Source organism: Sander vitreus, chromosome 21 (assembly GCF_031162955.1).
Source record: "Sander vitreus isolate 19-12246 chromosome 21, sanVit1, whole genome shotgun sequence".
Taxonomy (NCBI): domain Eukaryota; kingdom Metazoa; phylum Chordata; class Actinopteri; order Perciformes; family Percidae; genus Sander; species Sander vitreus.
The window spans coordinates 5,911,673-5,935,820 of record NC_135875.1 but is presented as its reverse complement, the minus strand read 5'-3'; the positions used below and the strand labels follow the sequence as shown (position 1 = coordinate 5,935,820).

The 24,148-nt window shown below is 39.4% G+C and overlaps 2 protein-coding genes across 2 annotated transcripts; one reads left to right on the top strand and one right to left on the bottom strand.

Moving 5' to 3' along the window:
• The first annotated feature begins 2,530 nt into the window (after nt 1–2,530).
• Nucleotides 2,531–9,058, top strand: tectb (tectorin beta). Its single transcript, XM_078278669.1, has 9 exons — nt 2,531–2,597; nt 3,065–3,255; nt 4,352–4,503; nt 4,612–4,684; nt 5,078–5,181; nt 5,806–5,889; nt 6,951–7,113; nt 8,222–8,300; nt 8,985–9,058. Exons 1-9 carry the CDS (start codon nt 2,531–2,533, stop codon nt 9,056–9,058), a joined length of 987 nt encoding a protein of 328 aa, XP_078134795.1.
• A 1,798-nt stretch (nt 9,059–10,856) lies between these two features.
• gucy2g (guanylate cyclase 2g) lies at nt 10,857–22,675 on the bottom strand. The gene is made up of 22 exons (XM_078279945.1): nt 22,322–22,675; nt 20,569–20,917; nt 20,331–20,455; nt 20,003–20,185; nt 19,762–19,906; nt 19,130–19,265; nt 18,939–19,042; nt 18,571–18,737; nt 18,303–18,440; nt 18,087–18,170; nt 17,253–17,357; nt 16,968–17,039; nt 16,307–16,469; nt 16,049–16,204; nt 15,499–15,676; nt 13,887–14,027; nt 13,459–13,651; nt 12,539–12,713; nt 12,088–12,186; nt 11,275–11,366; nt 11,075–11,182; nt 10,857–10,943 (listed from the first exon to the last, which is right to left on the bottom strand). Exons 1-22 carry the CDS (start codon nt 22,673–22,675, stop codon nt 10,857–10,859), a joined length of 3,354 nt encoding a protein of 1,117 aa, XP_078136071.1.
• Between the last annotated feature and the right edge of the window lie 1,473 nt (nt 22,676–24,148).

Sequence of the window (24,148 nt, the reverse complement as noted above, 5' to 3'; positions counted from 1 at the left end):
TGTCATCCGGTGACTTTCCCGCGCAGAAACTCGAGTGAAGATAATGACCTCTTCTGAAGACTCCATCATGTTTTTTAATCCTCCGTGTCCTCCTTGCATACTAGCAGTTGCGTGGACGAGGGGTGGGGGGAGTGTGATCACGGAAGCCTTGTATCATGTGGACGCTCCGACAGTTTTGTTGTCATTACTTAGAATTCCTCATGGGGGCGACAGAAACTACGCACTATAGCTTTAAAAAAAGTTGATTCAGAACAGATGATAAAACATGACAAACTGTCAGCTGAATACACTTCAAACTAAAGCTACTGAGGCTTTAGGCTGCATGTTATTAACTGATAAAAATGATGTAAACAGGCCAATGAGGACACACGTTTCACACACATACCTTAGGCTGACGAGACAAAGGTGATATCTAATCGCACGAGACTGTGAGAAACCTTATATCACTGAATGCTGCAAAACACAGGCCTATCATCTCCGCTTAAGAACACTAGTTACTAGTGTAAGCCTCCTCTTATCTGAACTGCCATCACTTTTTGAAGGTATCTATACATGTCTGTTTGCACTATTAAGCTTCTTAAATGGTGTTCTGTTCCTGAACATTTTGTCCTGCTTGACCAAGAGGACTAATTGAAGAAACAGGGACGTCTGTTTCTCTGTGCCTCAAGTTCTCTTATGTCTTGTTGTTAAAATCTTAAAAAAAAAAAAAAAAAAGTGTAAAAATGTCGTTTTACGTGTCGGACAATTTTAGTTTCAGCCAAGAAATAGTCAGAGTAAAACAGTGAAATAGTTTGTTAGTTTTTTTTTACACTTCAGTATTTGTACAGATTAAACAAACACGATATAGCATTTTAATCAGTGAGCTGGTAGACGGATATTGTTACCTTTAAGGCGCTGACACACCAACCCGATTATCGGCCGTCGGACAGGCTGGCGAGGTCGGTGACTCTAGTCTGTTCAGTGTGTTCCGTGCCGTCGTCAGTCGGAGGAGTCGTCGGCCTTCATTTGGGCCGATTTGACATGTTGAATCGGATGGCGGGCAATCGGACTCAATGACCAATCTGATTGGTGGAGTGCTAACCCGGAGCAGGATGAGCGTGTCTAACGCCTCTCAAAATCTGACGAAAATCTTTTAAACTGACCTTTGTCGATCTGAAATGAAGACAGATTCAGCAACTGTATGGCCTATTTCTCGCTTAAAATGTTTTCAGAAACTATATTCGTGAAATATGAGATTGTATTCCGAACGAGCCGCCATTATGAAATTCAGGAGAAGCCAGACCCACGTGACGCATTCGTCCAATCAGCTGCCGGTTTTCATTTTTTGGGCGACAATACAGATTAGCGCCGCCTGCTGTTATGGAGACGTATTACATCTCGCGCACTCGCAGAACATACGCTCAAGTCGGCGTCGCTTCGTTGTGTTCCGAGGCACTTTTTTGACCAACTCGGGGAGGCAGTCAGTCCTTTTCTGCCGAAGGTCGGCCGTCGGGTTGGTGTGTCAGAGCCTTTACACAGAGCGAGGCTAGCTTTTTCCTCCTGTTTCCAGTCTTTATGCTAAGCTTCACATCAAACGTACAAGAATGGTTTCAATCTTTTCATTTAACTCTCCAGCCGAAACCAAATTAGGGTATTTCCCAAATAGTCAAACTTCTGCTTTAAATAAAGGATTCTATCTATGATCATACCAATTCCTACAGTATTTTGGCACTGATCAGGAAAGAAACAAATATATGACGTTTTAAAATATCGGGCACCCTCCGAAAAGCTTTTAGCAGCTTATTTGAGGTTCCCCATTTCACGCGGCCTACATATGATCATTGTACCTTCTGAAATTGTGTTTAATGATACAATGATGACTTGTGAAATTAAAGAAACGAATGAAGACATTTTGTAATTATAAGTTTATGTAAACTGTAACAGGGTAAAAAAAGAAGAAGCTACAAATCTACTCGGAACAGTCAGTCTTAAGTTGTCTGGTTACACAATGTGAGTCTGTGGGCTCGATATTAAGCTTGAAGGTGTGAAGTCGTCTTCCTCTGCCACAATAATCATGCAAATGATATATGAAATACATATCCTCCTAAAGTTATAACTGTTTGGTATTCACTGCATACAATTGACACATTTCCCTGTATGCCTTTCCCTAGAAAAGGTGACTTTAAGCACCTTGAGTGGTAATCCTGTGAGACGCTAGTCATTTGAAAGTGAATGTCCGAGCAGCACAGAGAGCTTTTGTGCGCAGCTTCACAATAGAGCTCTTAAACCTGCCAGAGGGGAGAAGTGGAGACGGGGGAGAAGTAGATTACCCTCACCTGTGATGGTATAAAATACCTCCTCCAGTTGTCAAGATGTTAGTTTTGGAGTCACTCGTGTTGGTAGCTTGTTGAAGACTGAAGATCCTCTGACATTAGACTATTCAAAGGTGTTTTTCCTCTACAGGTGAGTGTTTTTTTTTAATGACTATATTCATTATATGTTGAATATTTTCTCATTGCTAACTTCTTAAATCTCTCCGCAGCATCACAGTATGGCTTCTGTCAGTGCGTTATTGATGCTTTTGCCTGTTGCGTGGACATGCTCTCCCCAAAAAGCAGGTAACATCACAACTGTACACAGATTAGTTGCTAATTATGTGCTTGTTTCATGTTACCTTCACAAAACATCCTGCAGATCCCGTGTTATTCAAGCTGTCATTTGTCAGATTGATTGGAAGTTTGACTAATGCAAGATGTAATGCTCCATTAACATACTGAAGTCAAGTAATGTATTTTTGTACAATGTACGACACCCTCGATTTGGTTGAGGAAAAGCTTCACAAAAAAACTTTAACCTGAAAAAAATGGAGAAATGTCACATGCAGTAAGTCTCTATATACAGAGTACATTAACTAAAATTGCAATATGGAGAAAAAAAAGACAATATTAAGTAAAAAAAAATAAAAATAAGTACATGACAAAATATTGAGTGTAATAAGGGAGTTATTGGCAACATGTTAAAGTGTTAATAGTGAAGAGGCTAAATAATGATTCAAGTTTGTCCCTCTGATTGTGTCTTATTTCAGACTATGTTATGGTGTCATGTTTCCCCAACGCCATCATTGCCAACATCCCAGAGTGTCCTTACGGCTGGGAGATTGACCAGCTGTCTCTGGGTGGAGTCTGTTACTCTGGGATACACAGCCCAGGCTACTACCGCTTCATCATCCCAGACCTGACACCCAAAAACCACTCGTACTGCGGCACGCAGTCTGAGGTGAGGGTCACAATAACTGTAGTATCTAGCCATGGAGAGGATTTTTTTTTAAAATGTATTATTAATTTGCCCAGCTTCATACATCTTCCTCTGACGATTTTGCCACTACCCCAATATAAAGAAGGTGAATGGAATTAGTTTGTGGTGCTTCAAACAATGAACATTGATGTTTGAAAACCAGAAACAATGTTCCTGTTTCTCAGGTTATGGCAATTAAATATAAGCTCAGTGTACATGGTAATGCCTACAATACAGCAACAAGTCATTTTAAAGAAAAAATAAATAAAATCAAGACAGTAACAAAGAAAAAAGAAAGAGAGGAGGAAAAATACAAGAAAATGAAAACAGACAGCAAACCACAAAAGGCACTCGGAGAGCCAAGGCATGCTCTGTCACGTAATGTTAACAAAAGTGTGAATTCCCAGTCAGGAAGTCATGTTTCCAATTATTTCGACACCACATGAAAGGTGCTGTAGGTAGGATTGTGAAGATCCAGGACATAGCCAAACATGTTTAACATCGAAAGCCTCTCAACACCCACACAGGTGTTGTCAGTTATTCTGGCTGATTAGACTCTTTTCAGGTTGAAGGTGGGCCGGAGCTTTGATGGGAACTTATTAAGTCACAAATTCTTTCTAACAACAAGGATGATAAAGGTGTCATTTGTCCCGCCCTAACAGGTGCAACAACACAAACAGTGGACTCAGGAAGATGTCAGTCACTCAGTCTAACCACACCCACACAGTCCTGGAAAAGGTCCAATCAGCCACATTAACTATAAACACCTGTGTGGGTGTTCAGGGCCTTTAATGAAAGTGAAAAATAATTGTTGTATCCGGCCCATGATTCGAATATGCTTCAAAATGTAATGGGTCCTTCCTTGGCCCATGCTAAACCATTCAAGCAACTTTCATGAAGATGGGGCCAGTGGTTGTTCTGTTATCCTGCTGACAGACAAACAGCACCTTTAACCACTTAAAAGAAATCTGAACTATCCCTTTAAGTTTCTGTCTCGTATGCACGTTTTAACCTTTTAACATAAACAATTATTGATTATTGAATTCATATTCCCTCTGATGTTGATTTTTCTCCACAGTACATGCCCGGCAAAGACCCCAAGTACGTCTTCTATAACTCCATCGTGTCCAACGATACGTCGCTCACAGTCAGAAACCAGCCAGTCAACTACACCTTCAACTGCGTGTACCGAGCAGCCTACCTTGTAAATAACGCAGTGTTCAGTCAAAGGTAAGCATCAATCCAAGACACGAGGCAACCACAGTTACTGTGCGGAAGAGAAGTGCATTCTAACCCAATGACTTGCAGTGTTTTTACTAAACCCTCTGCTTTTTCCAGAGTGGCTACAGTTTATGTCAACAACGGGAGTTTAGGCACTTTTAGATCACAGTTGTCTATGAATGTGTTCACGGTGAGTAGCCGCTCACAGATTCATTTTCTCCTGTGGAAGTAACATGTTGAATGCAATCATGCAATTTTCTAGACATGTTGTTTAAAGCGACACTAGGTAACTTTTCCCGCGTCAGTCCACCTACAGGTTGGACGCGGAATTGTCCATTACATTACATTATGCAAGTTTGCCAGATCGGGTAGCAGATCTGTAGTTCAAATGAACTGGACAATGTAATGTAATGGACAATTCCGCTTCCAACCTGTAGGGGGACCGAAGCGGGAAATGTTCTCTAGTGTTGCTTTAAAAAATCTTGTGCGAAATGGCTGTCTGGAAAAATAAAGGTATAATTAAAAGTTATTTGGTGTACGATTACGACTTGTTACGGTCATACTTTTACTATATAATTTGTAGAATTCAAAGTTCCTGTATGCCAAGGACGCTCCTTATGTGATCGACACTTCTGAGATCGGCTCTGAAGTCTTCATCGGCATCGAGGCAAAAGGACTAAGTAACAGGTTTATTGACACACATTTTCCCTAAAGATACTTCAAGATTATGTTTGTATTCATACAAGTATATTCACGTGCAAATGGAATGACATGCAGTACATGTCTGTATACAGAGTAGACAGAGGAAGCATTAGGAAGATTACAGTATGGAGAAACAGAATGACAATATTAGGTAAAGTACAAAATATAAAATGTTAAGTGTAACTACAAGGGCACTCGGAGAGCGCAGCTCTCCACGGAGGCATGCTCTATCCCACGATGTTAATGCAGTGGGAATTTTCCCAGTCGGGGACTCATTTTTCCCATTATTCCGCCACCACATGAATGGGGCACAAATGCCCCATCTTGCTATGTTAATGAAAGTGATAAATAATTTGTGTATCCGCCCCATAGTTCAGTTCTGCTCCAAAATTTCATGGGTTCTTCCGTGGCCCATGCTACACCATTCCACCAATTTTCATGAAAATCTGGTCAGTGGGTTTTCCATAATCTTGCTGACAGACAGACAAACAAACAAGCAGAGAAAACAAGCCGGAAACATAAGTGAGTTTCTATCGTCATATTCCTGTGCAGGTGGATACCGCTCGATTTCTAACCCATGTTTTTATTGTCATTTGCTGTACCTCTCAGATTCAAAGTTGTTATAAACAACTGCTGGGCCACTCCTACTCCTTACTCAACAGACAAGAAAAGGTGGAGTCTCATCATTAACAGGTACAAAGTAAAATATAAAGTCCCCTTCTGCCTCAAAACTGAGTTAACTATATGAACTTGAATCATTTGTTTAGTCTGCCCATGTGTTTTAATGTAATTAATTCCTCCGAGTTGTAATAAAAAATCCTGTATGATGTTTACAGTGTAGTTAGTCTCACATTGCCAGACCTTCCTCCACAGCGTTGCGGAGGACGTTCTGGCTAGTCCACACAGCATTCCGGGATGGGAGAAAAACGTGCCTTGGTTTATTGGCATTTCTTTAAAGCAATCACAGTCATCTTGGGCGGCGCTTAGTGCCACACAGAGCAACGGCGCCTCTGCAAAATAGCCTCGGGGAGGAACTTGTTTTGGTGGAACGTGTACGTTCAAAAGTTGTTTTAGTCGTGCAACAGAAAACTCAGATTGGACAGATAGTCTAGCTAGCTGTCTGGATTTACCCTGCAGAGATCTGAGGAGCAGTTAACCATAGTCCTCAGAAATCCACCGGAGTTTAGAACGCCAACATAAAGAAAGTGGAAGGTAACGGACATCCGGCGGACTTTCCGGCAGCACCTGAACAATCCCGGAAGTGGAACGTTGTGGATATAGACTAGAGGTGTTAAAATTAATCAAATAATCGATGCATCGGATCGTGGACATGGACGATGCTGCATCGATAATCAGCCGGGCCATAATCGATTATTTCTGTTTACAATTTAATGTAGGCCTAACAACCTTTCTGTTTACATATTCTGTTATGTTTTGCACATTCAGGAAGAGCCATGTGCTCAGTGCTGTAGTTTTATGTATCCAATTTATTTAGTATTAGAGCACTGCAGAATGTTTTGTTTTTGAAGCTTGAAAAGCTATAAATTAAATATCCTATATGGCTTTAATAGAAAAATGTATTTGACGCATCGTGATGCATTGAGATATCGAATCGAAGACATGATAATCGTAATCGAATCCGGAGATCAGTGAAGATTCACACCTCTAGTATAGACTATAGTAGATATAGTTGAATGTGAAAGAATACTTCTCCAGCAGAACTGTAGGTTAAACAGTTTTTTGTCTTCCAACAGCTGCTCCTCCGACCACACTGTGACTATTTTCGAGAACGCCAAAGACAGCCGCTCCATGTTCAAGTTCAACTCTTTCCGCTTCCAACGGCTGGAGAAGGTTTCCACCGTCTGGCTTCACTGTGAGGTCCAGGTTTGTGACGGAGAGAGGCTCGTCTGTCAGCCAGTGAGTACAACACTTTGATATCATATCCAACATCAAACCACTGTGAAACTCTATTGACTTATCTTCTTTTTTTCTCTCCAATTACAATCAGACTTCTCCCCTTTAGAAATATCACATACAGTATGTGTTATGATTATATGGCATCAGTTTCCAGTGGTGGAGAGTAAGGAGGTTCATTAATCAAGTACTTAACATGAGTATTTCCATTTTTTGCTACTTAATACTTTTACGCATTTCTACTACATTTCAGAGGTAAATATTGTTCTTTTTACTCCATTTACATTGAAATGTAATTATATGGCAGACACTTTTGTCCAACGCAATGTACAAATGAGGCAAAATCCAAGCCATGACAGCATTATTTACTTTATTAGATTCATGTTTTCCATTTGTTTTTTTTAAACATATGAAAAGCTTTTAATTCAATAAGTGGTTACCAACCTCTTATGGCTTGGGAGTTTTAGCTAATTCAAATTGTTAAACTTCAGAAGAGGTATAATTACCCAATTTGTCACAGCAATACCAACAATTAGAGAAAAGTCCAAAGAATGAATATAGATTTGAGTCGTTTTGTGGTTGTTTTGTATTCTTTTCTCTCCCATTAATCATCTCATGACCCCTTTAGATTTAACTTGTGACCCTTTGGAGGGACTCACACCCCAAGGTTGGGAACCACTGAACTATCTAACTGTGTATAGTTAAAGCTAGCTCCACCTCAGTCAACTAAAACCCTGCCAAAGCACTGATGCAAGAATAATGTCTTATGTAATAATTTATCAGCCATAGGGGATATTTTAATTCAGAATGAGTATGTTTACTTTTGATACTTAAAGTACATTTAGGTGATAACACATCTGTACTTTTACTTGTAGAATTTTTAATGCAGGACTTCTACTTATAATGGAGAATGTTTTAATTGTGCTATTTGGTCGGTTGCTTGTAAAGAGTGGGAGGGAGGAAATAATATGAAGAAGAGTACAGTGAACAACCTCAACTTTAATAGGAGTTTAACAGAAGTTTATCCTCCCAATCGGTTTGGGATGTTATGGTTATTCTTAGTTTAATATGACAAAAATGAAACTCTTTCCTCCTTTTCTCTTTCCTCAAGGCCCCCTGCTCTGTCAGAAGTCTGTCATCGGAGGCAGAGCCAAGTGGAGGGATCCTTACTGCCGAGTTTCACATTAAAGGTACAATACAGTACCCCCATGTTGCCTATACATCCGGAGGGGTTTTGAACTTCTCACAATATTAAACATCCATTCCAAAGTTTCAATACGTTTAAAAACGCTGCCCTTAACATCATTCTGCTCAGTAAAAGTCAAACATCCAGGTGAAGTTACAATAAAAAAAAAAAAAACTGTTGGGGGACTTTAAATAAATAATAAATAGCAAACTGTAGCATTGCTATTTTCCCCTCTTTCAAATTAAGAGACTCCAATAGCTGACTGTTCAATTCAAGGTACTTTATATGTTGTTTTTTTTGTCTTTACTGTATAAGCTTTTATTTTGTATTATGATGTCTATATCTCTTGACAGGAATTGATTCCTCCAATAATGGACACATAAAAGGTAAACAAATGTGATTCAATGATAACTGTGATTGAAATTGTATTTGAAGTCTAATATTTAGAGCCGTGGCCAGGATTTTATAACTACTGATATTTAGTTCATTCAGTTAATGTTCAATCACGGTATATTTTCTTCCTTAACTGATGGGAAAATACTTTATTAAATTATTTGTTGACCTTCAAGTCACAAAATTGAGAGAACATGAAGTCAGTGCTACCTACGGCTCGGCTAATCCTGTTGAAGGTTGGCTTTTCATCGACATTTGATCCAATCTGTATTTTCTTTGCCTTTTTCCACCACAGGCACTTCACTATTCATCCTGCTGGCGGTCCTCATAAACACATGTTGTGATTTAGTGAATGGATCAAAAATGTAGTAAAAACTCATCTTCATGCCAACCCACACTCAAATCATTATCGCACACAGATATTATATGTAATTAGCACATTTATTGGATAAACTTTTAAAATGTCACATGCATTGCTTCACTGCTTTCTCCAATAAAGATTAATTGACATTTTTAAAGAGAAGATCCTTGTCCCTTTTGTTTTTAATGATGTACAAACCTTAAAAACCTCTTCCGGGAATCCTCACAATGTTGGTAAATAAATAAACTATTTTATTCAATCCAGAAATTAAAATCAGACTCTCTACATTGCAGCAACACAATAAACATAAATCAGATGTCTAAGCATACTTTGATATTTATTCAGATTCTAGAACATATATTTCAAAACCAATTTGACAAGTGCACGATGCTCGAGCGTGATGTGTGAACTGTTCAAAAACACGAGACGAGAGGCTCGCTGGCGCCTCACATTCCAGATATCTAGCAGGCGAAATATCTGGAGCTGTCAGGATATTGTCTGGGGAGCTACAGCCAATGAGAGCACAAGACACGGGCTGAAGGGAAACCAGAGGGAGGGGTAGGTGACCAGATGAGAATGGGGGGGCATCGATTTCAAAACTCTGCACCAAAATGATTTATTATTTTTATTCAGGAATTCAACTGTCTGTCATGTAAACCCGAAAATACAAATAAAAAATCATTAAAATCATGAACTCAAGTGTCATTATGAAACAAATAAAACAAACACAAAGTGTTGGTCTGTAGTTGTGCTGTTATAGTTATATGTAGTTTGCTGCTAGCATGCAGCCTGTCCTCTGACTCCCCCCCCCCATGTGAAATACCAAACTCCTTCCTACATACATTGCAAAACGCTTTGTTTGCATCACGTAAAACTGCAGTAATCCAGGGGTATTTCCCTACCCAGTCCCCCCGGTACCTGCAGAGACGTTTTTGCTTTTTAGCTATGTGTTCATCGGGTCCCGGGACACAATGAGCAGCCGACGGGAGCTGGCTGCAGGATGACGCCATGAACAGTTTTTAATGTTCTATCTATTCTATATAACCACTCGAGAGTCTGCTCTTGAGACTTTGCTCTAATTTTCGTCTGGGGGTCGTCTGTAATTTACTGTATGTGTTGCATGTGACACATTGACCAAAGTTGTTGTTGCACGTTGAGAAAACAGGCTATAAATAGTAAGGAGACGTGTGGAAACAGGCTGATTTGTGAACATGTGTGTCAACGACAACGCCTCCTAAAAGCTCCTGTCTAAATCTTTCTTTTTCTTCTTTGCTTCATCCCTGCAAATCAGCCACCGACAATATGCAGCGCTTGTTTCTAGCGGACATCCAAAAACCCTGTCTCGTGTATGGTATTACGCCATGTCCCTTGTCACTTCTCACGTGTGTTTTCGTGACAAAACGTAGTGTAGAGACTAGACTCGAGGATTCCTCCTGGCATTGATGCCAACTTGGTGACCCTCTTAGCAACTTAATTTCCAAAAAGCTACTAGCAACACATTTAGTGACTTTGGACCATCATGACAAAAGGCAGTCTGAAAACAAGACAACAACAGAGCAAGTTGAGTGGTGTGAAAAGTACAGAAAATTGGCGACTTTGAAAGTCTTGTAGTGGGAACTTGGCTTTTTGCAAGAGTCTGTTGTAATCCAGGTTCTCAGCTCTACAGTTTTTTATATATTATCACTCCAGTCTCTGTCCACATTTTGTCTCCTCTTTACAAGTAATTTTGCATTCTGTGAAACCTACTGAATTATTCTTTTCAGATGTTCCTTTGTCCAAAATCTGGTCCGAATGTCTCGTTGTTCTTTAAGTGTGCACTGTAGTCATAGTCATCGTAGTTTTGGCCACAGTTTTCTGCGTCCTTTTCTCAGCAGCTCTGGCCATTCCCAGTTTCTTGAGCAGAGATATAACAAATACAGGTGAAAATACACCAACATTTAATACTACATACTAACTGTGCTTGAAAATAGACTGTTATAGACAGGGTCTCTGATGGCTGTCTTTAAAGAAAAAGTTAACTGTACCTCTGTTTGTAGTTTGAGACTGTCAGCTGGTGGAGGGCTATGAGTAATAAGAGGAGGATTAAATCCCTCCTTGCTCAGCAGCCAGTAGGTCTTATGAGATCCTTTACCCTGTCATTGACACAAACACACACTGGTCAAAACCATAGTTTGTATATCTTATTGGTGAAAAAAAACCTAAAACATGCAGATTCTTAAGTCACCTTAATTTCGACTTCCCCTCTTTCCTCCAGCTCAAATGATCCAGCCTGGACCAAAATGTCCGCAGTGCACTGAGATATGTGAATCCTCAGGGCTGTAAATATACAGAAGAGTGTCAAACATTAAAAATAAATATTAAAATAAATAAACTAATAAATGCATATATAAATAATAAATGCAAAAATAATCACAAATAAAGAAATGACAGGAATAATTAAATAGAAAAATAATAATTAATAGGATTAATACTAGGGTAAATAAAGAAGCAAATTAAAACAGAAATATCAATTTGTCATCAGTATCACGTTTTCAATTATTAATGGCTACATTTATTTTTAATATTATGTTTGGAACATTTAATGGCACATTCATATATTTATAGAGTCAATTATTAATTTTTGATTTTGGCAGCTTCCAACCTCCACAGATCTCAGACACGGCGATGCTTTGAGCTAAATGCTAAAGTCGGTACGCTCACATAGACGATGCTAACGTGCTGATGTTTAGCAGGTCAAATTTACCAGTTCACCATCTTAGTTTAACATGTTAGCATGCTAACAGTTGCTGATTTGCATTAAAAGTACAGCTGTAGTTAAGGAGAATGTAAGTAGTTTTGCAAATATTTGGTCATAATGATGACGCTCGAGGAAAAGTCAGAGGATTCATCCTCTTTGGACCATGAATGACTGTACACAATTTTAAAGGCAACCCATCGAACTGTTGTCAAGATATTTCACTCAAACTATACTGGGGTTCCCTACATTGACAACAATCCCTTTTGTGAAAAGCCTCTGCAACGGCGTGACTTCACTTACGTAAGCTGTTACTTTCCATGCGAGAGGCCGTGTTCACCGTGTCACCAAAGAGACAGTAGCGAGGCATAGTGGTGCCTACCACTCCAGTAACCACTGGACCTACAAAACCCACAACAAACTCTTTAGTATTAAGTATTTCATGTACAAACTTCAGCAAAGTTCTTAATGGAAAGTGTGTAGGACCCATTGGACTGTCTAAAAACTAGGACTAGAAACTCTTAACTTAGAACTTAGATGGAACCAGTTATCCTGTACAATGCCGGTCACTTTTACTCACTTTTTATTTAATTACAACAATTTCTGGTTCCTTGAAAATATTGAATGTACAAGAATATGAATAAATAACAAATAGTACATGGAAACTATACAAAGAATGTCCTTTTTTTAGAAACTTTAATTAATCCAAGTACCTTTTTAAAGGAAAAAAGGCATAAAAAAAAAAAGTACCTACCAGAATGTATCCCAATGCGGATTGCAAGACTGTGAGTTGGCATGTGGTGGATTCTGAAGACCTTGATGGCACTCAGAAAATGAAGAGCCATTGTAGATATCTCCAAAGCGTGCTGATAGCCGTTGCTGATGGGTAGACCACTTGCTACCATGTATGCATCACCGATTGTTTCCACCTTGCAAAGATGACAGTTTTAGTTTTACTGACAATTTTTTGGGGGATTTAAAGTAAGTAGTTTTTTTTCTGCCAAAAGAGCAATGTGCAATTATATTGAAAATCTTGATATTTTAAAGGAATAGTTTAGTTTAGCTTGTTGGCTTTCTTGCCGAGAGTTAGATGAAAACATCAATACTACTCTCATGTCTGTGCAGTAAAAATGAAGCTACAGCCAGTTAGCTTAGCTTAGCAAAGAGACTGGAAACAGATAGCCTGGCTCTGTCCAAAGGAAACACAATTTGCCTAAAGCTCACTAATTAACATGTTACATGTCATTTGTTTCATCTCTACACAATAAAAACAAGATTAAATGTGTTTATTAGTGGACTTTAGAGAAGCTATAGTTGTCTTTTTTTATGATTGTGTTACATTTGGATGGAGCCAGCCAGACTAGCTGTTTTCTAGTCTTAATGCTAAGCTAAGCTAACCAGCTGCTGGCTATACCTTCATATCTAATGCACACACATGAGAGTGATATGTGTGTATTTCCCAAAATTACTTATAGTCTTTTAAAAAAACAATGTACAGTGCGCCCGAGTAGCTCAGTTGGTAGAGCGCGCGGCCATATACTAAAGAGGTTTATTCCTCAACGCAGAGGTCCTGCGGCAGGTTTCCTGCATGTCTTCCCCCTTTCTCTCCCTTTTCATGCTGTCCTGGTGATTAAAGTTGAATGAGAGACTAAAATCGTTGGGTGTGTGACTTACTTTATAGACATCGTACATCTTGATGATGTCGTCAAAGAGGCTGTAGAGGTCGTTGAGGAACGTCACCACTTCCATCGCAGAGCTGCAGGAGCACATGGACGTGAAGCCCACTATGTCGGAGAAGAAGATGGTCACCATGTCGTAGCTCTGAGGCTCCACTGACTTCCCCGCCATCAGCTGATCAGCGATGTACCTACGGCCAATGAAGCACCAGCACTGACAAAGTGAGGGATGTAGTCATGGACGCCTGTTCAACCGGTGCCTCCGGCCATATGCTCATATGATTTGAATGGGTTGATCATTTTTTTATTTTATTTTATTTGCACACATATAAAATAATGCATAAAATCAAGGTAATGAAAAAAAATAAGAAATGTGTCAGGAGAGGTCAACAAGCCACAGGCTTTCAATGCACATAGATCTGTTACCTTGGTAACATGCTGGAGAGAAGCTTGTCCGCACGGGTCTTCTCTGCTGTGAGCTGATTGGTCCTCTCCTCCACCACCTCCTCCAAGTGATTTGCATATTTCTCCAACTTTTCCACCATATTATCCAAGATATTTGCATGACTACAGTACAGAAAATCATGATCACCTCCTTTAAGGAGTGTTCGGGTTGAGTTTGTTCGTTTGTTAGTCAACAGAATGTCTAAAATTTTCATTTTCATTTCGATAATGCTTAACATTAACACATGGGCATTTATGAACATTTTTACTTTTGACTTCTTAAAGGGTAATTACGGTATTTTTCCACCTGGACCCTATTTTTCCATCCATTGGTGTCTAAGTGAGTGAGTGAACACTGTAACTGGCAGCCGCGAAACTGAGCTGCCATGTAATCCTAAGGGGCAAATGTTCACCGTCAGTTTCTGTCCACTAAAAGTGGTGTTTTTGCCACTGACAGACAAACCAAGACTGCTTTTGATAGTTTTGTTCTGTTTCTGACTTTGAATGATTTGTGTGTTTTGCGATGATAAAAAATTGTGGATTTAAATGAAGTCTGGTGGGTTTGGCAATAGCGATTTCAAGGCTGTTTCATGTTAAACAACAAGGTCTCTTTAACAAAAAGGTTGACCTCTGTAAGGATCCTTTAGAAATTAGAACAATAATCTCAGCATGTCAGTGGCAAAACAAGCACTTTTAGTGGACATAAATTGCCGGTGCGCAATGGCCCAATAACGCTACATTGCAGCTTGTTTCCCTGCATCGACTGCAGTGGTCTTTCATAATACTGGACCAATTTAATAAAATAGCAAATGAAAAGTTACCAAAGTTACCCTTTAACTACTGCACTAACTTAAAGGACCAGTGTATAGGATTTAGTTGCGTCTAGTGGTTAGGTTGCAGGTTGCAACCAACTGAATAACCTTCCCCTCACCCCTCCCTTTTCAAGCTTGTAGTAGAACCTATGGTGGACTGCAGGTAACGGAAAAAACATGTAAAAAGGCCATATGAAGAGCCAGTGTTTGTTTTTTCCCCTTCTAGGCAACTGTAGAAACATGGCAGTGTAACATGGTGGACTCTGTGGGAGAGGACCCTGTCCCTGCCTGATCTGTACCTAAAAACAGTGCCGAGGTGGTTAAGGTCAGGATAGCGCATTGGTCAGGTAAGAGGACCTGAACAAATTAGGTTTCCAGTACGGATCAGGCAATGACAGGGCCCGCTCCCTATTTAGATATCAACGGCTCATTCTAAGCAAAAACACGATTCCTAGTTTCAGGTGATTATACACTAATGAAAACATACTTATAGTATATTCCATTTCTGCCAATAGATCCCCCTAAATCCTACACACTGGTCCCTAAGTGAAAATGTGGCACATGTATCTAGTCACTACATTTATTTCAAAGCAGAAAACGAAGGTGTGCACTCTCTGAATGCTTTCTAATTCATGACAACAAGCAATTAAGTAAGTCAAATTAAGGTGCATAAACATATTACATACAGCAGGCCCAAAGGAGAGACATGGAGAACAATTTATTTTCTCACAGCATTTCGGAGCATATTATGGCCAAGGAATATAGAATGTCATAGGCCTGACCTATTTGGGCTGTTGTCCCGCAGCTGTCTTCGTATCGCTGCAAACGGCGGTCGGTGGTCAGGGTTTTCATTCCAGCAGGCCTTCAGCAGTAAATTAATGTTCTCATCACACAGCTCCTCAGACAGCGCTGGTCGGAGGTATTGACCTTGGTGAGGCTTCTGCAACTGCATGATAATCTCTGTAGAAAACATGCAGCAAGAAGCAGGAATCATCGCACTGTTGGGATTTTGCTTTGAGGTCTTTTAAGCCATGCTAGCAGTGTGGCATTGTTGGCCCTTCCGCCACTTTTGTCCAAACTAAAATGCCAACAACTAGTTGATGGATTACCAAGAAATTTGGTATAAACATCCATGTCCTCCTAAGGATTAATCCCAGGAACTTTAACTCATTATGAGCATGTTAACATGTTGATGTTAGCATTTAGCTCAAAGCGCCGCTGTGCCTAATGACAGCCTCACAGAGCTGTTAGCATGGCTGTACATCATTTACCACTATGTAAATGAATAAGTGGCTAAAGAAAATGAATGAATAGGCTTTGTATCATGCTGACCTTTGGGCTCCAGGTTGACTTCATGATACGGACCAGACTTAGCATTGTACATGAGTTCCCACATGATGATGGCAAAGCTGAAGATGTCAGCTTTGGGCGTCCCATTGACCTGGAGACTGACTTGTCTCAGAAGCTCTGGGGCTGTCCAGTACAGTTCTACAACAAATCAAATCACCTCACACACGTTATGGTACATTTCTCCTTCATATTCAATTCAAACATAAATGCAAATATATTTAAGATGACCGTTTTACTAACCTTCTGGGTTTTCCAGTGGGATGATATTGTTTTTTTTCCCATATTTAAACTCCCATAGGCCAAAGCTAGAGAGTTTTATCTGGAGCCGACTGTCCACCAGACATGTGCTGGGCTTCAGGTTCCCGTGAAATCTCAGGTTACTTTTGTGAATGAACTCCATTCCCTAAAACATAAACAGGTTCAAAACATGGATTGGCCTGTTAATTGCAATGTAAAAATAAACACAGCCCTGCACTATAACTGCAGTTTGTGTTTGTTTTAAGGGTCAAAAATCTTATCTTTAATTTTATCACAAGTAATATCGTTATCATAATATTCAACAATGTTATCGCATATTTTCCTCATATCGAGCAGCCCTATAAAATATGACGACATTTAAACCGATCAAAAATTAACCAGAATTGTATCTCATCAACTGTCCCAGAAGGGCAGTTGGGTTTCTCTGGCAGTGTGAAGAAGGCTTTGCCACACCATTCAGACCTTAATGTTGAGAAAATAACATACACGACTTGCATTTTTTTATTTATTTATTACTATTTCTATATGCCCTTATCATTTATAAAATACCATTATGAAACGTTGTAGGCTATATCAATGATTGAAGTGTCTCTTCCTCCATTAAATCATGGCAATGACATGCTACTTAAATGAATTGACTCACATTGACAATGTCATAAGCAAACGAAAGCTTAAACATTCCTTCCAGCTCAACATCTGTAGACCTCAGAACATCCTGCAGAAAAAAATAACAGCGTTTATTGAGTAATCAAGCGTTTATTGTTAATTGTACAAAACATTGTGTATATTAAATTAAAAATGGCAAAGGATAAACATAACACAATGCATGTAAGTTTAAAAAGGGCTGGAGTAAATTATAACAGTTTAAAACCATTATATGAAATGAAGTAGAAGTGTGTGTGCATGCAGTACAGGCTGAGATGCTGACCTTTAGACTGCCTTTCCTGCAGTACTGCGTGACCAAACAGACATTTGGCGGCTCGATGCAAACACCAAAGAACTGAACCAAGTTCTCGTGTTTCATCTCTTTTATCTGTCTTAAAGAGTTCAAGATGGTGAGGCGCACAATATGAAATTTCATAAGTAAGGAAAAAACGACTTCAATTATTCACTAATATGTCTTAAAGAATAACATCTTCAGCATTTGAATGGTTATTTATTACAACAATAATTTCTGCAGCGTTATTTTAAAGGTCCCATATTTTGCTCATTTTCAGGTTCATACTAAATGTTTACATGCTTTATTGTTAAAAAAACACATTATTTTTCTCATATTGTCTGTCTAATTATACTGTACCTGTTTTCACCTTGTGTCTGAAATGCTCTGTTTTAACGCCTGTCTCTTTAAGACCAGTCTGCTCTGATTGGTCAGCATTTCCGGGACTTTATCATCTGCGCTCTTGGTGTCTCAGCATCAGTGCAGCCGGGGCAGCAGCACTTTCTACCTATATGTAGTATAGTTGTGACATCACAGCTGTACAGAAGTCCTGGCGGCTCGTTTAACGGTACAGTTTCTGAATGCGGGCTGTGTGCATTTCTCTGTAGATTGAGCGTTTTAATACTTTCACAGTATTGATATAGCACCTGGACATGGAAATCTCACTTTTTACAATATGGGACCTTTAAACTTTTTTCTTCCTCTGAAAACTGTGATATGACTCTTTTTAGTTGCTGGATTTTACATTTATCAGAATGAAAACAAAAAAACGACAGCAGATAAACCAAAAAAAAAGGTTGCTGTAGAACAATAGAGGGACTTTACCAAATTGAACTCTGCGATAATGGAAGGTTTCTGGAAGTTACAGTTAACATGGTTCTTGATGTACTTGATGGCCACTTGATTTCCCTATATTGAAACACATTACATCCAATAAGGGAAACCACTGACCGTATCTTGGCATATGAAAACATACTGTAACTCTCAACATTAATCTGTAATTGCCACTTATGGCCACTGTGACACTTTAAACTCTGGTACCTGGTAGAGACCTATGGTGGTGTAGACATGTTCTCTCCCTGCCTTGTCCCTGAGGCCATAGCTGTTGTTGGAGAAATTAGACTGAGAGCCGCTGCTCCCACTCTGTCTGGCTGTGCTCAGAGATAAACCCTGGGATCCCTGGAGGAGACAAAAACACACCCAACAAGCCTGTGAGAACAAAGCCAGGCACGCAAACGCACTCATATTGTACATCTACAGATGCATGCTCATGCACTTTTTAATCTTGATCTGTTTTAGTGAGTTTTACTGATTTATCCCTGATGATGGTGATGTTGCTGTAATCGATCAGCCACCAGCAGGAGTCACCGAGCCTCAGCTTGAGACGTAACTTCTGCAGAGTGAGAACTCCGATGCACAAAACTGCCAGCAGACCGATGATGGGGAAGGTCACGAGCAGAGCCAGAAGGGTGATGTCTGCGTCCCGTCAAGACAGTAAGTTTTGACGGTGGTTAGCTTGGCCTGAGTGTTTGGTTTATTTGTACCAGAATTTTTTTGAGTGCAACAAAATAATTCATGCATTAGAGGGTTATGAGTGGTCTAAAAGTAAAATAAAAACTGAGATAATTGGTGTGTTACTGGTTTGCATAATGGCTATTTTGTGAGTGTTACTTTTACCATTAGTGAGCCATTCACAGAGTTCATTGTTGAAACCGCATTCTGGTTTGTCAGAGGGAGGTCTTCCTTTCAGCCAGACCACAGAAGCAAACATAGACGTTGGCCTGAAAGGACATTTTTTGATGTGATTTCTCCAAAATGTAAGAAAGCTAGATCGTTTGATGGTATATTTATTTATATGCATAGTTTACCGGACAGCTTTGGTCTGACTGTCAAAATGGAGGATGGGTACAAATTTATTGATGTCTCCCACGTGTTGCAGGTCATAAATGGAATAGTCCACATTTCTCTCCCCCTCGTTGTCAAAGTGGACTAGTCCAGAGGCACCTGCAATGATAACCAGTGGTTTAAAGTAACTATGTACATTTACTAAAGCACTCTACTTAAGTACAATTCTTACTACTTTAGTATTACCATTTTCTGCTACTTAATACTCCACTACATTTATTTGATAGCCTTAGTTACTTTACATATTAGTTTATTAATACAAAATATAAATCTAAACGTATAAATTATATTATGTGGCTATATTCTTGGCATACTTTGGGCCCCTTAGTACCAATTAAGCATCATTAACGTCACAGTCTACCTATAGGAAAAAATTATAATCCAATCTGAAATAAGCCAAGTGAGTATGTTTACTTTTGGTACTTGCAGGTATTTTTACTTGTATTGGAGTATTTTCACACTGTGGTTATAACTACATGTACTAAATGCTAAATACTTCCTCCGCCACTGTTTAAAGGTACAAAACCATATTTACTTCTGAGCAGATATTCTGTAATTTCCCTGTTAAAAGCTTTATGAACACACAGCTACCAACCATTAAATCGAATTTTGTTTTTATTTTTTAATCTCTGCAGCAGCTGCTGTCCATCATGAGGGTCTTTGCCATCTTTGAGGACTTCCTTCAGGCCCATCGCATAAAGAAGCACTGCATCGTGCAGGTAGGCAGAGTACGGGCTAACCTGAAATTACAGAAATAAAATGATTGTATCTGTGATTTGACTTTTTAGCTGAATAAATGTTGTGTTCCAACATCTCATTGATACATGAATGCTAACCTCTTTTGCAGATGTCAGGTTGCTCTGAAACGGGTGTCTTTTTAGTCTTTCAAAAACTTGCTCAAAGAAGTCATAATACTCGTAGCCGTCGTAGGATTTCTGGCCGATGATGAAGGTCATGTCAAAAGCACTTATGGCACCTTGGTTAAATCTGCTGTTCAGGGCATATTTCCACAAGTTATCCTGCTCAGGAAAGATGGAAGATAATACATTTGATATATTTTTTAGTCCTTATACTATTATAGAGTTTGGATTATTCCTAATGGTGCAGCAACAACTTACCTCAACTGAATATATGTGTACCTGCTGTATGGACATTTTTACTCACCACACTGCCACTGACCTCATAATGCTGCACCAGGAAGAACATGTAGTCACCATTCATCAGACCCTGACGCTCCGCCTCCAGCAACAGAGCCATAGAGTCCTTGCTGTTTGTTAGAATCAAAATCACTGGTGTACGGAGGGTCATAGAACAACAGGACACATTTAGTAGCCAAATCATTGGTAAAAAAAAATTTGGTCATATGTGGTTTTCAAAAGCCAAAAACTACTTTCCTTCTTACCTCTGGCGACTGTTGAGATGAACTTAACATGTTGATGAACCAGCTGAGGATTGCTGGTATCAAACTTGACCGCAGCAGCCAGCTTGAATTTGTCTCTCAGCGGATTCTCAAAGGTTTTCCACAAAGCGTCAACTTTGTCCCAAGTGTTTGATTCCAATCCCCCTCCAATCATCGCTATGTGATTCCATCCGAAGAACTCCAGGGTCTTCACCAGGACCTCCGAGCTTCTTTTAAGAGGTGGCACAACTTTGATGTAGGAATCGTAGATATCACTGTTGTCCATTTTGGAGGATTGTCCCACAAAGCCGAAAATGGGGATGTTCCATGTGGATGCAATGAGACCTGTGACCTGGAAAGCATGTGAAATAATGTTTGAAGATGATCCTGTAAACCACAAAAAAAACCCTCCATGAAAAGCATTAGATCTTCTATAATTACCGTTCTGATCCTGTTGATGATATGCTGATTTTGGAGGATGTGGTTTGTGGTGCTGTTTAATTCTCTCTCTCTCTTTCTTTACTGCAATTATGTTTTACAAAAAAAAGCTTTACTGTGAATGTGCTTTACAGTAAAACTGTACTGCTACTGTAGTTGTGGTTTACAGTATGATACTGTAATTGTAATTGCAAATTACAGTAACTAACTGTAAAGATGTTTTATGGTATAGGTTTACTGGGCATTGTGTGGTATTTTATTGTAAAAATTACAGCAAGGGCTAACAGTGTATTTCTGTTATTTAGCCTACACTGATTTAGATAAATAGGGTGGACAAAATAACAGCACCACAACTTCGGCAGTAGAATACCACCACGATGCAGGAAATCCTTTCTTCCTGTATCAGTCAAACTCCACAACTCATCCACTTCATGTCGAGAGATGGACAGCAGAGACATGAGGTGCTGAGTGGCTCCAGCCTCCATTTCTGCTGATTTGTTTAATCTCTCTCTTTATCTCCCAATAACTGTCTATCCGTGGATCAATCAATCATTACAACTTTCTTATTTATGGGACATTACGTGCAATATCACGGACATAATCATGAACATTTAGAATTAACCATATACGCTTATTGGTTCTTCCGATCCCATATTGTACATAAATAGCTATATTATACTTCTCATAATATTTTGGATTTGCAGCTGTATGATATTTTATATTTGCACTTTAAACTTACTTTCTACTGAAACTGCTGAACAACAATTTCCCTCAGGATGAATAAAGTTATATCTTACGTTAAAGTTGAGTCACCTCTCTTAAACTGTTTTAACAAAAACTGAACATTATAACCTTCATGAAAGGAGGATTTATTGCAGGATTGTTGCATTAGACTGCATTAGATTTAGCTCAGTGCAACTACAGTATTTCTTCAGTTTTCTCCCAAGTTTTGCATGATTGTACCTAATAAACTGGCCAGTGCCAAGTAACATTACTACCGTGTAGAAATACTTTGTTACACGTAAAAGTCCCGCATTCAAAACTTTACGTAAGTAAAAGTATAAAAGTCTTGGCAACACAAAGTACTTAAAGTAACAATATAGCATGTTTTACTTTATTTAAAATTTTAATCTGAAAAGTAACTAAAGTTGTCAGATAAACGTACATAAATACATATAAGTTGTAGGACTACTTATGTACAGTATGTGAGTAAATGCTCTTAGTTACTTTTTACCACTGCCTTTAAGCTCTAAAAAAAGTAACACAAAAAAACAATCTAATGCATGAATGATCAATTTCCCCATCACATGAATCATACCTCGGCTTCTTCAGGACATGCTGGACCAAATAGCGCCGACACATTTTCTGTCCACACCTGGTGGATGAATCCTCCCAGGGAAACTTTGGGATTACAGTCTGTATCCATGTACACAAAATCCAGACTGTAGTTCCCCAGGAAGGAGGGATTGGTGTTCACCTTCTCCACGGCTATCTGTATGGCCGAGCCCAGCCGCAGAGCGCTGAAGGGGAAGGACATATTCCAGGGGGCCTGGAAGCCGATGATCAGCTTGTGAGACCCATTGGTGTCATTACTGATGACAGCGGCAGCAGTTAGTGTGAAGTATAGCACCAATATGTGCCTCACACCATGAGAATACACCGCCCTCGACATCACTCTCATCCTTTAAGTTGCTTCATGTTACCGGGTTTAAATACCCAACTTCCCTGCTGATGCTGGACAGGTTGGTTTGGGAGGAGAACATGTAAATATGTGTTGGAGAGTGGGAGGTACAAAGAGGGCATGAAGTTCATCATTTTCTATAATTTTCTATTCATTTGAGTGTATTGCATCATGACGGTGATGCAGGCCCCAAGCTTGGATTCATTGGACGTCTTTAAAGCAATAAAGGAGGTTCAAGACGATGATAATTAGATTAGTCTCATTAAGTGCTTATAATAAAAATGTATGATGAATGTTTCTGTATTGTTTCATGGCTCACATTTATTATTCTTAAATCAAAAATAGCATGTAACTCTCATCTGACAGCATTACGACTTATTTGGGTGAGATGTGAAACAAGTGATTCGATATGCCTCTAGTTATAACTCAAGTGTCAATCCAGTGTCATAATGTCTTTCTATCTCCAACACTTCCACTGCATGCAAACCGTTACACACACACACACACACACACACACACACACACACACACACACACACACACACACACACACACACACACACACACACACACACACACACACACGAGGGGAGTGTTATATAGATAAGCAGGTTGAGCCTTGCTTGGTGAGAGAGGAGTTCACACACCTGTGTGCACTTTAAGGTGCTAATGATCAAAGCTGGGCAGATTGTGCATTGATGGTGTTGCTGGCTTCAGCTCCTTTTATTCCCCATGAGATCCCTGCTCAGTGTGGCTCCAAACCTTCTCTGCTAATCCTACCAGGTAACCTCTCAAAGCTTCTCTTAATTAGGGGCCGAGCAGCGAAGCTATCACATTTTTTTGTTTTCCAAACTGTTTAATGCCAGATTACAGCGCCCCCTTTTAAGAGGCTTCATTATAGTGGAAGCTGCTTGTTTAAAGTTGAGCAGTAAATGTGACGAAACTATTTGCAGCATAAAAGGGCAAACATGTTTCCCAATTTCTTTGATTTCAATACGAGAAGACAAATCTTACTTCTGAAACCCGTTTAAGAGGACAGTCCTAATTCTAATTCTGCTCTTAGATTTTTCAATTTGTTTTGTTGCACACGATAACCAGGAGATAAGAGTGTTGACCTGTATCAGCTGCAGCATCTCGGCCTTCCTCAACCTGACATTGTCTCAGATTAAATTAATCTATTTTAGCCTTCCTGTGACATTGTCTCAGTGTCTCTATATGGACTGAAAATTGAAGTCATTTATTGGTTGATAGAGCTGTGTTTTTTTTTTTTTTTTTAATAACTAACCAGCATGATGAATTGCAAAACGCACACTTTGATATCATGATGTACAACTTGGAACAGTTTAAATAGCCGAGATCGGGTTCCTTTATCAGTGGAAGTGATGTTCAAAGGTCCCTTTTGACTTAGTCTGACTGTTTTTATGAGTTGTCATTCTCTATATCTTCCCTCACACCAGAGGAGGA